At 51.4% G+C, this 15,834-nt stretch overlaps 1 protein-coding gene across 5 annotated transcripts; it reads right to left on the bottom strand.

Moving 5' to 3' along the window:
- Positions 1-1,401: 1,401 nt before the first annotated feature.
- On the bottom strand, positions 1,402-14,563 carry Peli3 (pellino E3 ubiquitin protein ligase family member 3). Of its 5 annotated transcripts, none has more exons than XM_052193170.1 (7): positions 14,431-14,563; positions 11,109-11,261; positions 8,020-8,149; positions 6,048-6,149; positions 4,812-5,006; positions 4,337-4,525; positions 1,402-2,943 (listed from the first exon to the last, which is right to left on the bottom strand). In XM_052193170.1, the coding sequence occupies exons 1-7, from the start codon at positions 14,439-14,441 to the stop codon at positions 2,374-2,376; spliced, it is 1,350 nt and encodes a 449-aa protein (XP_052049130.1). In that variant the 5' UTR covers positions 14,442-14,563; the 3' UTR covers positions 1,402-2,373. The 5 variants fall into 5 exon arrangements, with proteins under 5 accessions (XP_052049130.1, XP_052049148.1, XP_052049166.1 ...); XM_052193188.1 differs by lacking the exon at positions 14,431-14,563 and adding an exon at positions 12,933-13,234; XM_052193206.1 differs by lacking the exon at positions 14,431-14,563 and adding an exon at positions 12,729-12,829.
- Between the last annotated feature and the right edge of the window lie 1,271 nt (positions 14,564-15,834).

The following is a 15,834-nucleotide window of genomic DNA, read 5'->3' as shown; positions in this document are numbered from 1 at the left end:
CTCTCTCTCACACACACACACACACACACATATTCTATTTTAATGGTCATGGCTTTTCTGTATGTTTACATCCATCTGGTAATGAAAATACTTTTTGTTTTTGTTTGTTTGAGACAGGGTCTTGCCATGTAGCCCAGGCTAGCATTGGACACACGGTCCTCCTTCCTTAAAGCCTACCAAATGCTGGGATTACAAGCACAAGCCACCGTGCTTGGCTTTAGAGACTGCCATTCCGCTGAACAATACTGGATCTGAAGCTCCAAGAGCTGGCTTCCACCCCCAGCCTGAGCTCTCCCTAAAGCCCACTCAAGTACATTTTGTTTGTTCTTTCTCGCAGAGTCTGAGATTCAACACCAGAAATGAGATCAGGATGTGTTCCCTGGCCTGGACCCCAACGTCATCATTAGCAAGAACTGGGTAGAGTTCCATTTCTAGTGCTTTGCGGGAGGGTTGAAATGTTCCCAACACACCCTGGCACCCCCTTCTGCCATGCTTTGCACTGTAGCTTTATGGTGCGTAGACTACTCTGGGATGGCTGCCTTCCGGCCTATCAACAGCTCATCTGGTTTTTATGGCCTCAACCAGCAGCTGTGTGGCCTTGGGCCTGTTCCCGTGGACTCTTCCTCCCCCTAGGGCTCTGGCTTCTGTCTTGCTCTGAGGACAGCATCATTTCTCCACTCAGAGCCCTTTTCCCTCTATATTCTGTCTACCTCGTTCATTTTTCCTTGTGTCAGGGGAAAACCCCATCTTAGCCCTTGGCTCAAAGGAAGCTGTGACTCACATGGGAGGCACAGGGAGGGGTTCAGCACTGACTTGACTCCCACAGACTCCACAGCCCACCAGGTCCCAGCCTACAGCCTTCTCCTTTTTCTGCTGACCTGCATGTTGGTTGCGAAGCGTTCTCCCTGCTCTCCTATGTTAGTGCCCTCACCCAGGTTGCCATCCATACTCCATCCTGTCTCTACAGGGTCTGGCATTCAAGCTGTGGCTCTGGTTTTAGGCCATGCAAGTTCTCAGAACAACCTCAGCGCGTACAGGTGGCCAGCAGGATGTGGTAATCAGCTTCTGGCAAGTCCCACAGGCCCCTCCTCTGACTGGAAGGCCCTGCTCATGGCTGCGGCTCTTGTAACATCAGGCACTGAGCAGGTGATATCTATCTGTCTGCTTGTCAGCTTTTCCATGAAACAGACTCTAACCTGCCTTACCTCAGTCTTGCCCAGTCTTAGTATGATCTGAGAGGGACAGTTGTGGCTTCCAATAATAGCTTCCAACTAGATCATCATTCTCTAAGAACCCAAGTAGGGCCATCTCCCTTCCTGAATCACTGTGAGGATTAAATAAAATCTTGGAGAAGCAGAGCCCTGGTACCTGGTGGCTGCAGCTGTAATTACTGTTAGGATGGGGTGGGGCACACAGTGAATATTCAGCAATGGTAGCCCTTGTTTCAGAGGCGGTGCTGTGGAGCAGTGAGCTCTTCCCAGCTTTGACTCCTGACTGTCCATAAATGAGGATCTGAATCACCACCAGGCATAGCCACACCCCATGCTCCCCTTAATCTGTCTCTCCACCTCTGCTTCTTTACCCTGAACCTTTGCCAAGAGCGTATAGAGCTCTTACCTTGTGGGCCTGGAAGATTCCAAGTCACCACGGAGGCTGAACTCGTTTTACCCCCTCCATGAAGCCTCTGACTTTCCCAAACCCAGCAAGGGCTGCCTGCTCTTTAGCCCTAGAATTCCCTGATCCAAACAAACATGAAGAGCTGTCCACCCTTACCCCACTAGGTTGTGATCCTGACTGTCCATGTGTCCCCCACTTGTCACCATCCTGCTTGTACTGGAAGTGAGCAGATGCTGACCTCAGCCTGCCCGCCGCCGCCCACTTGTTACTTACTCACCGGGGCTGGAGGCATTGCATGCATTCGGGACACGCGGATCTTTAGGGGCAGCTGAGCAGCAAGGTTTATAGAGTAACCCACGGCAGCAGCAGGACGGAGGAATAGCTGTTACTGGATTGGCAGGTTCAGGGCACAACCAGTCTAAGCTGGAAGTCAGGGGCCATGGCCCCTTCATTCCCCCAGGGGCACAGTGTATGCAGCATGATGTAGGGTACCCCAGGGAGGACAGGGGCATGGGGTGCCCTCCATCAGCCTGGGGCAGAGCTGGTGCTAAAGTCCCTATCAGTATGACTGGGATAGAGATCTCAGGGACCCTCTTAGAGGCAAGAGTTGAGGAGAGGGCCACAGCCCATCCAATGCATCCAACTGGTGTGGTTATTGCCAGCAGGCAGAGTCCCACATGCAGAGCTCCCTCCGAACAGCAGGAGATGGGGGACCTGGGTAGGCAGGCGAGCATGGCGGCAAGGACCCTGGAGAGCCTAGTCCAGTGGCCCCTGGAAAATTAGGCGGACGCAGCCAAGCTCCCCGGTGAGCCAGGCTCCACAAAAGGGGCAGGCGGCGTGGAAAGCGTGGGTGCCATGCGGCAGTGGTGTCTGGGCCCAATAGCGGGCAGTCTTCTCAGAACAGACATGGCCACAGGGTGCAAAAGCGTGGCTGGGTGGCCCAGGATCCAGGCAGAGACCGGCCTCCTGGCCGAGCCACAGGGGCACATAGGGTCCCACAAGGCGGCAGAGAGGACACTCTCGCTCCTGGGGGCCTCGCTCCCTCCGGCAGCCCCAGCCATGATAGCCGTGGACATGACCACAACGGACGTAGACCCAGGGCTGCTGCTTGTCGGGTGCTGTGCGGCCACGGGCTGGACTGGGGAAGGCCAAGGTGCTGAGGCCCACAGGACACTGGGGCCGTGCTGCATTGGCCTCCTGTCGCTGGGCCTCCAGTTGTTTCAGGGTGGGCGCCCTCAGCAACCCTGCCGGAGTGCGCCACAACAGTGTGGCCCCACACAGGTCGATGAGCGAACCATCTTGCAGGACGTTGGATTCGTTTTCCACCTGCCGGAGGCAGCAGAAGGCCTTAGCCCAAGAGCTCTCTGGCCCTGCCAACAGGCAGCCTCACCCCAGAGAAGCCATCTATCTGGCCAGTGACATTCCCTGAAGAAAACACCCTAGGCCAGCTGAGACAAGGAAGGCGGACGCCCCAAGTACACAGCCCCTTACTCTCAGCAGGACTCGGGCTTTGGTATCTTCAAAGGTCAAATCAGGAGGTCTGGCCCAAAGCAAGGTTTCTCTGAAACGTTTTCCAAAGCTCTCCCAAAATGACAGAAGTAGGATATGACAAGGAAAACAGACACCATCCATGGGGGATACGGTACTGAGCCCAAGGAGAGTGTCCCACGGGTCATGGATCATAGCAAGAACTCTAGAGCCAGAGAGCCTCCATCTGAGCCCTGATCTGGCCATTCACTTACTCACAGTTAGCAAGAAAATAATTTAACTTCTGTAGCTTGGTCTTCTGGACCTCAAAGTAAATTCCAAATCTCAAGTGGGCCTTGTGGAGATTAAATAAGTCAACTGAAAAAATCATGGACTGATGCCTGCTGTACAGTGGGCACATAATAAGCACATGTCTGTTACATTCATGTGCATGGTTTGTTTTGTTTGTTTTGCCTGCACATATGTCTGTGCATTACATGCATGCCCGGTGCCCATGAAGGTCCCCTAGATCTAGAGTTATGGATGGCTGTGAGCTGCCATGTGGATGCCGGGGATGGAACCTGGGTCCTCTGACGAGCAGCCAGTGCTCTTACCCCTGAGCCATCTCTCCAGCCTCTGGTTTGGTTCTCAGACAGGTTCTTGCTGTGTTCTCAGGCTGGGAACTCATGATCTTCCTACATGCTGACACCGGGGACAATTCTGCGGTCCAGTCAATGAGCATAGCTATGCAGCTCAGGTTTTTCCTAGAACTTACTCCCAAAGGGGCACTTCCGGACCAGCAGTGTAAGAACTACACCAAAGGCCCCTTTACTCCTCCTGGGAGAGAATAATAACACCCCCCCCCAAATGTGACAGGCACACTATAAGCTGCCAACACTCTGGGCTATAAACTGCTCATGCACAGGCCCAAGTGTCATCCTTGGTGTGAAGATGGTGTGATTTCCTAAGCTGCTGGTAGCCATTTGGTTCCACACAGTGCATTATCATGGCTCTATTTCACATCACCTGCTAGATCCCCAGCAGATAAAATATGCCGAGGCACCTTGCTCTGGTCCTGTCTGTGGGGTAAGTGACAAGTGTCAGCAACTGTCTGAGCCTGGGACTCACCAAGCACAGCACAGTGGAACTCCCTTGGAGAGAAGTGCTGGAGATTCATCTCCCAGCGTGGAGAGGTAAGGAATTGATGATGGGGGCCTGGGAAGGGTGGGGAGAAATGGAGGAGGCCACCTACCAGCTTCCCCCGCTGCTGAGCTGATCTGCTATCCCGGAGTGTGTACACATTCCCGCAGACAGAGATCTCCCTCCAGACACCTGGGGCAGAGTCCTCGGAGAAGCCGCCTGCTGGGTGCATCACCAGAACCCCATTGGTTGTCAGGCCGTCCATCAGACCATCAGGAGTCCTCCACTTGGCTGCCCGTTCCTAGGACCACATGAAGGATGAGCTTACAAGTCCAAGAGTTCCCCAGAGGCTGCATGCCAGAGATGGTATTCCTCCACCTTCGAGGTCTCGGGTTTCCCAGAGAGGATTTCAGGTCCTGGGCACCACCTGACCTCTTTGTTCTTCACTTTGCTTCTTCAAAAAATGGGCTGCTAAGTAATACAGAGGATGGCTGTGTTCTGGCCCATCGCTCCAGGATGCAGCATTTCCCCCCCCCCCACCCCCGCCTTCTCTGCTAAGGGTTAGCCATGCTTCGGAAACCACTCACTCCAAGAAAGATGTTGCTAGAGGCATCAAAGCCAGCAGCATAGATGCGGGCAGTATAGGGTGGTCGGCGGTCACAGAGGATTCTGCAGGCATAGCGGGAGATGGTGCTTTGGGCAGAAGGGCCCTCTGTAGCCCCTCCGCCAGGAGATGTGTCTGTTACCACAAAGTCAATCATGTTTTCAGTAGAGCGGCCAATCTATAAGGAAAGGAGGGCCAGAACACATGCACAGGCAAAATTCAGTGTTCTCACCCAGTGTCTCAGCAGCCACCAAAAAATGAATATGCTAGCCCCAAAGAGAACAGTGCACACCACACCTCTCTAGAGTCTAGACCCTGTGGGCTTGCATGCAAGTTTCTTACATCTGATCAGTTGTGGCATGAACCAACTTCTGCTCTGTGGCCCCACAGCTCTGAGAAATACCCTCACTCTGCCTCTGCCTCCCAAGCCCTGGGATTAAAGTTGTGTACCGCCACCCAGCTCTTGCTGCTGCTGCTTTTGTTAAGTGGGGTCTCACTGTGTAGCCTGCACTGGCTTTGAATTTGCTATGTAGTCAGGCTAGCTTCAAATTCACTGAACTCTACCTCCCAAGTGCAAGTATTAAAGGTGTAAGTTACCACACTCTGCTTATTATGTTTGTACATGTATGTGTTTCTGAGTGAGTTTACTGTACTACATGTGTGCAAGCACCTATGTAGGCCAGAGGGCATGGCTCCCCGGGTACTGAGTAACAGGCAGCTATAAGTCAACAGATGGTAGGTGCTGAGAACTGAACCTGAGTCCTTTGCAAGAGCAAGAAGTGCTCTTAACCTCTGACCTGGCTCTCTGGGGCCAAGCCAAGCACTGTATGTACAAGGCCTCAGCCACTCTCCTCGTCGGGAGGTTACTATGGGCCTCATTTTACAGATGAGGAAAACAAGACTCAGAGATATTACATGACACCTGCCCAAGGTCACCCAATGGTAAGTGCATAGAGCTCGCGTCCAAACCTAGGCATGATGAGGCGTCACCCTATACTCTGAACTTCAAAGCTGTAGAGCCTCCTACCCTCTAGGAGTCTTGACTCTGAGGGCTGCTGGCTTGCTATTGACTGCAAAGTCAGGAACCCAGTCTAAGACATCCTACTTCTCCATCTGAAGGGCAGTCCACTACAATGAGGGCTCAGAAACATCTTTCCCAGGCCCTGTGTCCATGACCTGACCCTGACCTGCAGAGCAGAGGCTGAAAGGCTGGACATACCTGGAACATGTCTTTGTCGCTGTCATGTGTGTACTCCACTATGACTGAGTGGCTCCGGGACAGTGTGTATGAAATGCTGTGCTGGCCTCGGTTACTCAGGGCCTGGTGGAGAGAAGGCAGTCACTTCCCAGGGTACAGGAGAGGTGTAAACTTCTGAGCCAGAGGCCAGCTCCAGGCCCAATAGCCACTCCCAGGAAGGGGAGGCTTTGTCCTGTACAGAGGAGACTTGCATAGAAGGAACTCTTAGTTGGTTCTCTTGTTTAATCCTTCAGTTACCTCAAAAAAAAATGTGCTTACTGTTCCATTTTTACAATTCAGAGAGGAGAACCGGCCTTCAGTCACACGGCTGCAAACAGCAGAGACTTAACTTCCACATCAACTCTCTGAAACCAAAGGTTTCTCTGTGATATTGTATGTAGGGGCTGTTCTTAGTTGTCAACTTGACTGTATCTGGAATGAACTAAAACACAGTGACTGGGCACACCTGTTAGGGATTTTTGCTTTAATTAAATCATCTGAAGTGGTGAGACCTATTTCTAATCTGGATCTTTGAGGCAGGAAGATAAAACTTTAATCAAGATCTTATCAAGAGGGAAAATCCACCTTTAATGTGGGCTACATCTTCTGCTGGCTGCGTAGACATAAAGGACATAGAGGAAGGACGTTCTCTCTCTGCCTGCTTGCTTTCCCTCTCCCTAGCAAGTCCATTCCGTTGCTGGCATTACAGCCCACTCTTTTGGGATTCAGGTGTATATTCAGGTGAAGACCAGCTGAGACATCCATCCTTATACACTGAACAACTACTGGATTCTTGGATACTCTATTGGCAGACAGCCATTGTTGGATTAGCTGGACCACAGCCTGTAAGCTATTCTAATAAATTCCCATACACAAACACAAACAAAGATAGACATGCAGACAGAGATTCATTCTATTTCTTGATGAGTAATGGCATTGTGTGAACATCACATTCCACTCTCGGAGTCTTGGCTAATTCTAAAATAATGCCGATAGGTGCTAAGGAGATGACTCAGTGATTAGGATCACTGGCTGCTCTTGTAGTGGACCCTGGTTTGATTCTTAGCACCCATATGGCAGGTTACAAGGGTTTGTATCTCCAGGTCCATACTGTCTTCTGGCCTCCACGGGCACTGCAGTGCATAGACATTCATGCAGGCAAACATCTATATACATAAAGATAAATTTTAAAAAATTTAAATAGGGGGCTGGAAAGATGGCTCAGCAGTTAAAGTTAAGAGCACTGGCCCCGAGTTCAATTCCCAACAACCACATGGTGGCTCACAACCATCTGTAATGGGATCTGGTGCCCTCTTCTTGTGTGTGTCTGAAGACAGTGAAAGTGTATTCACATACATAAAATAAATAAATCTTTTTAAAAATTTTAAAATAAATAAAATATCTAACCAATGAATGGGGTATGGCAGTCATGGAAATATTTGAAGGGTTGTTAAGGGTCGGGCACACTACAGAGGGTGTCTAGTATCGCCATTTTGGGGTGTATCTGTTCTATGGCACATGTACATGCATGTGCACGAATGTGCCCATAGAGGTCATTGGGTGTCGGCCATTACTCAGATTTATGTCTCTCACTGAACCTGGAGCTTGTGGTTTTGGGTTAGGACGAGAGCCAGCAAGCCCCAGCCAGTCTCCTGTCTTTGCTCTCAACAATCCTGGGGTTATAGGCACACATGCTTTTAATTTGCGAGGGCTGGCGATCCAGACTCAAATCCTCCTGCTTGCACAGCAAGCCCTCTTACCCCACAGAGCCATCACCTCTCCAGACCCATGGCCGCCATGTCCTTGACGAGCTGACAGGCAGGGAGTGAGCAATGACATAGTGGGTGTGCTCCCCTGATCCACAAAGGCCACTGCAGGTAGGCCTAAGAAGACCCAGGCCTGGGCACAAAGGACAAACGGGATGCTTCCAGTCCCCCGGGGATGAGCGGCTTGCCTTGGAGACGAGCGGCGTGGAGACGTGGTGCATGACATCGGGCTTCACTCCGTTGGCATGTGGCCGGCGGCTCAGTGCCAGGCGGCTTCGGCGGCGGCCCTTGTCCCCACTTGCCAGACACCCATTGTAACTGTGGATGTGGTGGTGGAGAGATAGTGGGAGGAGAGAAAGGAGAGAGTGAGCCCTCAGGAGACCTGAAGGAAACTGCCAACTTGGGGCAGACCCTACCTTGATGAACAACGGCTAGAACGATCTAAAGCTAGAAAAGCCCAGAAGAGCAAATGGCTGAATTGAGGGGTAGGAAGTGGGGGTCCCTCCTTCAAGGAGCCAAGTGTTCCCTGCATGCCACAGCTGTAACAGCAGGTGCTAGGGTGGTTTGGCTGATGCACCACAGCCATGCTCGGTGGAGGAAAGGATTCAGCTTCTCAAGGAACCCAGGCTCCACCTGCCGTGACCCAGGCACAAGCCAAGTACACACCAGGTCCAGTGGGAGGAGGTGGGAATAATCCCAGAATCAGGAGTGCGGAGAGGAAGCACCTATATTGGGCCTTGAAGAACTGTAAAGACTTTATCTGCAGCAAAGGATCTTTCATCACACAACGTCCATAAATGACCAAGAAGAAGAAAACAGCTGCTAATTCCACTCCTCCATCGTCCCCACATGTGTCTAATTTCCACCTTCCTTTCCAGCTTCTATTCAGGGGGAGAGCATGAGAAGCAAGGACGAGGTGAGTCGCCATCTTGATTGCTGCTGGGGATGGCTGCCTCTGTTCCTGGCCCTTCATGTTTTTAATTACCTAATGGGATCTGCAGAATGTCCTGCCAGGCAAGTGTCTTTCTTCCTATTTCATAAATTAGCCAAGTCAAGGCCCAGGGAGGGAAAATGAGTTGTCTCAAGCAAAGAGGCAAAGATAATAACAACAAAACAAAGAGGCCGGATTGTGGTCACTGGACTGGAGTCACACTCACCTAGATCTGCCAAAGTCCCTGAAGTTATTGGCTCTGAGCCAAGGCCCTGAGACTGGCAGAGATCCGTGAGACGAGGATTTAGTGACTTTGGTGGTAGCAATACAACTAGCAAGCTAAGAATGCTTCTCTCTAAGTAGTGGAGAGTCACGGAAAGCTCTGGAGAAGGACACAGGCAGTTGCCGAGTACAGGGCTGGGGATGTAGCTCACTGGGTAAAGTACTTGCCTAGCTTGAACAAGGCCCTGAGTTCGACTCCCAGCACCACATATGTGCAGTCTGGTGGCACATGCCTGTAATCCCAGCACTCGGGAGGAATGAAGATTGGGAGTTCAAGGTCATCTTCAGCTACATAGGGAGAATGATGGAAGCCAACCTGAGCTATGTGAGACCCTATCTCAAAAAGGGAGAAAATAAGATGCCAAATATAAGACCAATTAGAATTTCCTGGTGAGTTTGTTTAAATCCATATTCTCTAGACCCGACCAGAGATTCTGCCTCTTGAGGTGTGGGATTCCTCTCTATATCTCCTATTTTCTTTTCTCTCTTCTTTCTCTCTTATTCCCTCTCTCTTCTTTTTGTTGATTTTGGGGACGAGGTCTTGGACAACCCAGGTTGCTCCCTCCTGAGTGCTGGGATTACAGGTATGTGCACTACACCGGCCTATGTGTGATTTCCACGTGTTCCCCAGGAGCTCTGGTACACAGTGAGGCTTCCCTGCTCTTTGGAGGACAGAGAGCTGCCTTCACTCAGAGACACAGCCGTTCCCTACTTTTCAGACTTTAGCTTCTCTGTGAGGAACATCTCATTTGCCCTTCTGAGCACTTCTCACACACCCGCAGTGGCAAGCCTGCAGGGAGCCAGGCCGGGACGCAAGCTGAGGGCTCACAGGAGCCTGGCACACGTCCACTCTTCCACTCAGCACACAACCTCTATAAAAGGGAACTCACCTGTCAGCACCTACTTGGAATGTTGATTCTGAGAGCTAAACAAGATAAAGTGCTTTAAAATGCTTGACCGAGTTTGCCACACTTACAGCAAAGTCTTGAGATGAGTTAGCTACTGAGGGTATTTGAAAAAGGCAAGGTGGCACATAAAAGTCACCAAGTGACAGCCATTGTTATGTATTGTTAGTTTCCATCATGACCCGACAGCTGATCAGGAGAGGGAGATGCATCTGTCTCTGGGGGAAGAGTTTCATGGGAGATGTAGGTATGCAGGCAAGAAAAGACCAGAAAGAGACAGGGCCCATCCAACTATCAAGTCCCATCAATTTCTCTGTAATAACCTCCACTTTCTCACCTGTAACATGAGGTTGAGCTGCAGTTTAGTGATAGTGTGCTAGATATACAATAAGGAAGATCTGGGTTCAGATCCCAACCCTCCCATTTATGAGCTGTGTGCTCTTGGACCAGTCACTTCCCCTCTCTGAGCCTCATTTACCTGACCTCCTTCCCCACAGCATCTTTGTGAGGACTGAGATGAAATAATGTCCATGAAAAGGCTTAGTACCACGTGTCTCCCAGATGCTTGGTTTGTGCTGGGTACCAGTCTACGTACTTTACAAAAATCTCTTCCACCTTTCCCTCCTTCAGATAACCTTTGGGAGATTAGCATCAACCCTGTCTTCAAAATGGGGACACAAAGGCACAGGAAAGTTTGGCAACATGATGAATTAGAATTAGAACCAAGCAGTTTTGTGCAGAATCAGAATTCTTTACCCTACACTTATACATAGTAGGTGCCTTATAGACTCTTTTTCTGCTATTCATTTTCTTGGCTGATCACAAACTGTAGTGAGTAGTTTTAAGAATTGTCTCCGGCTGCTGGTTGTGGTGCATGCCTTTAATCCTAGTCCTCCGGAGGCAGAGGCAGAGGCAGGTGGATCTCTGAGTTCAAGACTACCCTGGTCTACTGATCGAGTTCCAGGCCAAGGCTATATATACAGAGAAACCCTGTCTCCAAAACAAAACCACAGAAATGGGTTTGATCAATTTTGTTCTTCATCTGGGAAAGTAACAAGAATCAGAGTCCTGGGACGAGCAGTCGGTGCACACTGTTATCTTGGCTGACCTGAGGGGGCAGTTCCCCAAGACCCATCACTCCTGGACTAGGGAGGCTCACCCCAGAACGATGAGTTCGCCATACTTGATGGGGTCCTCGCCCGGCAGTGCTTCTTCACCAGAAGAAGAGAGGATGCAAGAGCCCTTGTTCCCCGGGTGCTGAAGGTCTGCGGCTCGGGGGGATCCCACTTCAGGATTTCCTTCCAGCACCATTCTGAGCAGAGTGGAGAAGAGAAAAGAACTTTGCAACTTCCTGACTCCCCTCAAGCTCTGGCTAGAGGCAAGGCCAGAGTTGTCGGCCAGCACTTGCTATTCTAACTACTTCCATTTCCCCTAAATGGTGAGGTTGCTGGGATACCAAGGAGGGAGACAGGTGAGACAAGACCAAGGAAGAAATGGCAAAGTCAGAGTCGGAGTATTTGGTTGGTTAGAGAAATAGACCAACTTTGGATGGAACATGCTGGCAGAGAAGCAGCCAGGAAGCCTTGCCTCTAGCTAGACTCAGACTTAATTCCTGGCTTAAGCTCTTAACCCCAAACCTCAGTTACCCGCTCTGTCAGGTTCTTGGATCTATGTGCTCACTCTAATCTCATTGCCCTTTTTGCAGGTCTAGGCCCTCTGTCAGTCTGTCTGTTCTCAATGACTCTCTGTCCTCCCAGCGCGTCCTTTTCCTTCCCTACTCTGCTCCCTACTTCTATCCTTCCTCTATTTGTCTGTCCCTTACCACCCACCTGACTCAGTCTCCCTATCTTGACCTGGCACTGCAGACAGGCCTCCAGATCCTCCCTCCCTTAGGTGTCTGTCTGCGGTCCTCAGGCCGCTTAGGTCTCTGGAGGCCTGTGGGGGAGGCGCTCCCCAGTCGGGCACCCCCTGCAGCAGAGTCAGTTGCCCGCAGGCTGCCTACTTAACAACCCCAACGTCGGAAGGTCTGCGCAGAGGCAGGCCCGCACCCCGTGCTCGGGAAGGGCACAATGACAGCATACGCAGATACACACCAGGCGGCCCCTCACAAATACGCGCGCACCCGCTGTCAGTCCCGCACACCCCTACCACCGCGGGCAGTGCCCAGACGGGCGCAGCAAATCCAAGACCGGCTACGGCAGAGTCGCGCCTACGCGCTAACCGCCACAGGCGCCAGCCCTCAGACCCGCTCCCTTAACCCCGCCACCCCCAGATACTCAAACACGCCCCCAGCGCACGTCCGGCACAGTCCCCCGCCCCCCACCTCGCCAGCCTTACCTGGCGGCGTTCTGGGGCTCTCTGTGCGCTGCTGGCCCCCACCCGCCTCACCTCTACTGCGCCCCGGGACTGCTGCAGCGGGATGGGCCCGGCCCGCGGTTGCTCCGTGCAGCCGCGTCACGGGGACACCCGGGGCCCGGAGGAGGGAGGGCTGTGCACACAAACCTCCACGCTCCACCCCATACCTACGCCCCGCCCCCGGATCCGCCCCTAGAGGGTCCCGCCTTACCCGGAGGCTCCGCCTCCTGCGGCTTGCCCTAGCTGTAGTCTGCGAAGCTAGAGGTTTTCAGGGACCCTCGGCCCTTTCTGAGTCCCGCCCCTGGAACCAAAGAAGTTCCGCTCGCGATTACCACTGAGGGAGTCCCTATCCTTTCCTGGTTGGTTGAGGGACTCCCCTTGGTCTACAAGACCCGTCTCTTATTCCAGGCACCGGACACCTCACCCTCTTTCCAGGGTCTCCTGGGTGGACCGGAGCCTCCGTTCACACAGTAATCTAGAGGCTCCTTTTCCCAGCCTAAGACTGGCGACTCCCCACCTCTTGCTCCAAGATGCTGCCTCCCATATGGGGAAACCTGGGAATTACAGAGAAGCCCAGAGCAAACAGAAGGAAGGAAACTACTAGAAGAGGCGGAGGAAGGTGCGTCACCGGTGGAAACTGAAGAAAGCCACTGCGGTTGTCTTGAGTGCAGATCTGTCTTCCAGTTCAGCTCAACCACTTTGTCTCTATGCAACAATCAGTGAGCTCTGGCCTCCTTGTGCAGAGACCCGCACCACTGTCCTCTCCTCCTATCCTTTGCAAAGCCTCAAAGGAAAGCTTTTGGGTGCTCGGTCCCTCGGGGCCACAGGCTTTCTTTTGTCAGTACCAGGCTCTCTGGGTTGAATTTGAGCAAATTAATTCCTATAATCCCTGGGAGACGGGTACAATAATTGTGTCCCATCACCCCTGCACCCGACTCCACGAAACAGATTTACAGAAATGGCTTGCTAAAGAGGAACCACGAAACAGATTTACAGAAATGGCTTGCTAAAGAGGAACCAAGAGAGGATCTGGCCGCGGCTCCACGCAGCTCAGCAAGCACTTTACCACTGACCAAAGTCTCCAGCCCTGGACCGCCTCACTTGATTTGTTGTTGTTGTCTGTTTTGTTTTAAAATTTTAAATCTATTTTATTTTTCTGTATATGAGTGTTTTGCGTCTGTGTATGGCTGTGCACCACTTGTATGCCTGCCTGGTGCCAGCAGAAGCCAGAAACACACATTCCCTGGGACTGGAGTTACAAATAGTTGTGAGCCAGCATGTCTGTGCTAAGAATCAAACCCAGGCCCTCTGAAAGAGCAGCCATTGCACTTAACCACCAAGCTGTCTCTCTGCCCCTTACTTTGTCTGTCTGTCTGTTTGTTTGTTTGTAGACAGGGGTCTCACTGTATATCCCTGAATGGCCTGGAGCTCACCATGTCATCATCAGGCTAACCTCCTGAGCAGCTCACAGAGACCTTCTTTCCTCTGTCTCCCAAAAGCTGGAATTAAAAGCAAGGATCTCCCAGTCTGAAGAACTCCTTCCTGACTTTGAAAGCTGCCATGAACTAGAGATAGAAGGATAAAGGCTCAGGTGTGGTCTCTCCTGCTTAGTACCTCCTGGTCTGGACCGATATCCCAGTGGCCAATTAACCCCTGCGTTGTTCATCTGTTTTGAGGCAGGCTTCTAGGTAGTTCAGGCTACCCTTGAACTCAGACTCAGAGGACGACCTTCTGAGTCCACTGCCTCCACTTTCCATGTGCCGGCATTACAGGTGTGAGCCTGTAGTCAGTCTGTTTGGTGCCTGGGATCAAACACAGTGAGTGATTCATAGCTGCTAAGCTGGCACTCTGCCAACACCTCTGCCCTAACCCCTGAGTTTGAAACCTGTTTTATGAAGAAATCAAGGACCTATGCCCAGAGGACACGGCCTGTGACTTCTGCCACAGAGGATGAGTGGAAGTGGGTGGGCCCACTTGTTCCTAAAAGGGAGCAAATGCAGTCTCACTCCCAAACACGCAGACCCTCTAAGCCCCACATCCACTTCACTAACTCCCTGCCTAAGAACACGTAAAAACTCTAACTGCTTTGCCAGCTGTTTTGAGGCCCAGCAGTCAAAGAAACTCACTTGTTGGTCATAGAGAAACCTCCTCCTCCTTGCCACTCAGAAGGCCACACAAATCCCTTACTGGAGGATGGGTTCGATTCTGAAGGCCTGTACTGTGAAGGCAGGCAAGTCCTCCTTTTGTATCCCAACACTGTCTGCCGGCAAAGACCCTCACGACTGTGTACTGAACTATTATTATTCAGTTTACACAGAGGAAATGGGGGCCCAGAGAGGGAGGAAAGCTTGCTTCAAGTTTCACAAGTACAGAGCCGACAACTGGAACTCCCGTTGTTACCACCCAGCAGTAAAGGACTGAGAGTTTACCAAGGCTCAAAGGTTTCTTCTAGGTTACAGTTTCCGGGTGCACCTGATATGGACCCAGTCCAAGTGGGGAGCAGAAGGGCTCCAGCATCACCAGTTTTATTCCATTGTTCAAGAGGTATCAGCAAGGGAATTTCTGTCCATTCAAAGCCACCCTGGTCTACACAGTGAGTTCCAGGCCAGCCAGTTCCAGGGTTACAAACAAGATGCTGTCTCAAGATAAAATGCGTCTGGAGAGATGATTTAGTAGTCTAGTTCCCAGCACCAACATAAGACAGCTCAAAACTGCCGATATCTGGTATCTCCAGCGACAAGAGACCTGACACCCTGGTAAGGCCTCTGTGGGCACCTGCATGCACATGGACATACGTACACATGGACATGTAAAAATAAAGAAATTACAACAAACAAAAAGCAACAGCAACAAACTTCCAGCTGGGCATTTGGGAGAGACAGAACTGAACGACTTTTCCTTAAGCCTATGCTGAGGCCAAAGGGTGGGCTTGGAAACGATGGGCCCCTCAGATGGATTTCGGGATACAAAGCAGAGGAAAGCCGGGCGGTGGTGGCTCACGCCTGTAATCCCAGCACTCTGGGAGGCAGAGGCAGGCGAATTTCTGAGTTCGAGGCCAGCCTGGTCTACAGAGTGAGTTCCAGGACAGCCAGTGATATACAGAGAAACCCTGTCTCGAAAAAATCCAAAAAACAACAACAACAACAAAAAAAAAAAACAAAGCAGAGGAGATTTGACCTTACATGCTATCACTCCATCAAGAATCCATAGGGTCGCTGGGCGGTTGTGGCACACGCCTGTAATCCCAGAACTCTGGGAGGCAGAGGCAGGTGGATTTCTGAGTTCGAGGCCAGCCTGGTCTACAGAGTGAGTTCCAGGACAGCCAGGGCTATACAGAGAAACCCTGTCTCGAAAAACCAAAAAACCAAAAAACCAAAAAAAAAAAAAAAAAAAAAAAGAATCCATAGGGTCGGGGTAACAGCAATGTATGTACTTGATTAGGCACCATAGCTAACCAAGGTATTAGTGACATGGGAGAGCCTTGGAATTTATATGCTTCAGAAGACAGAGAGGTACTCACGGCTGAGAAG

The sequence above is a fragment of the Apodemus sylvaticus genome, chromosome 1 (assembly GCF_947179515.1).
Source record: "Apodemus sylvaticus chromosome 1, mApoSyl1.1, whole genome shotgun sequence".
Classification (NCBI taxonomy): Eukaryota; Metazoa; Chordata; class Mammalia; order Rodentia; family Muridae; genus Apodemus; species Apodemus sylvaticus.
This window is presented reverse-complemented; position numbering and strand designations above follow the sequence as displayed.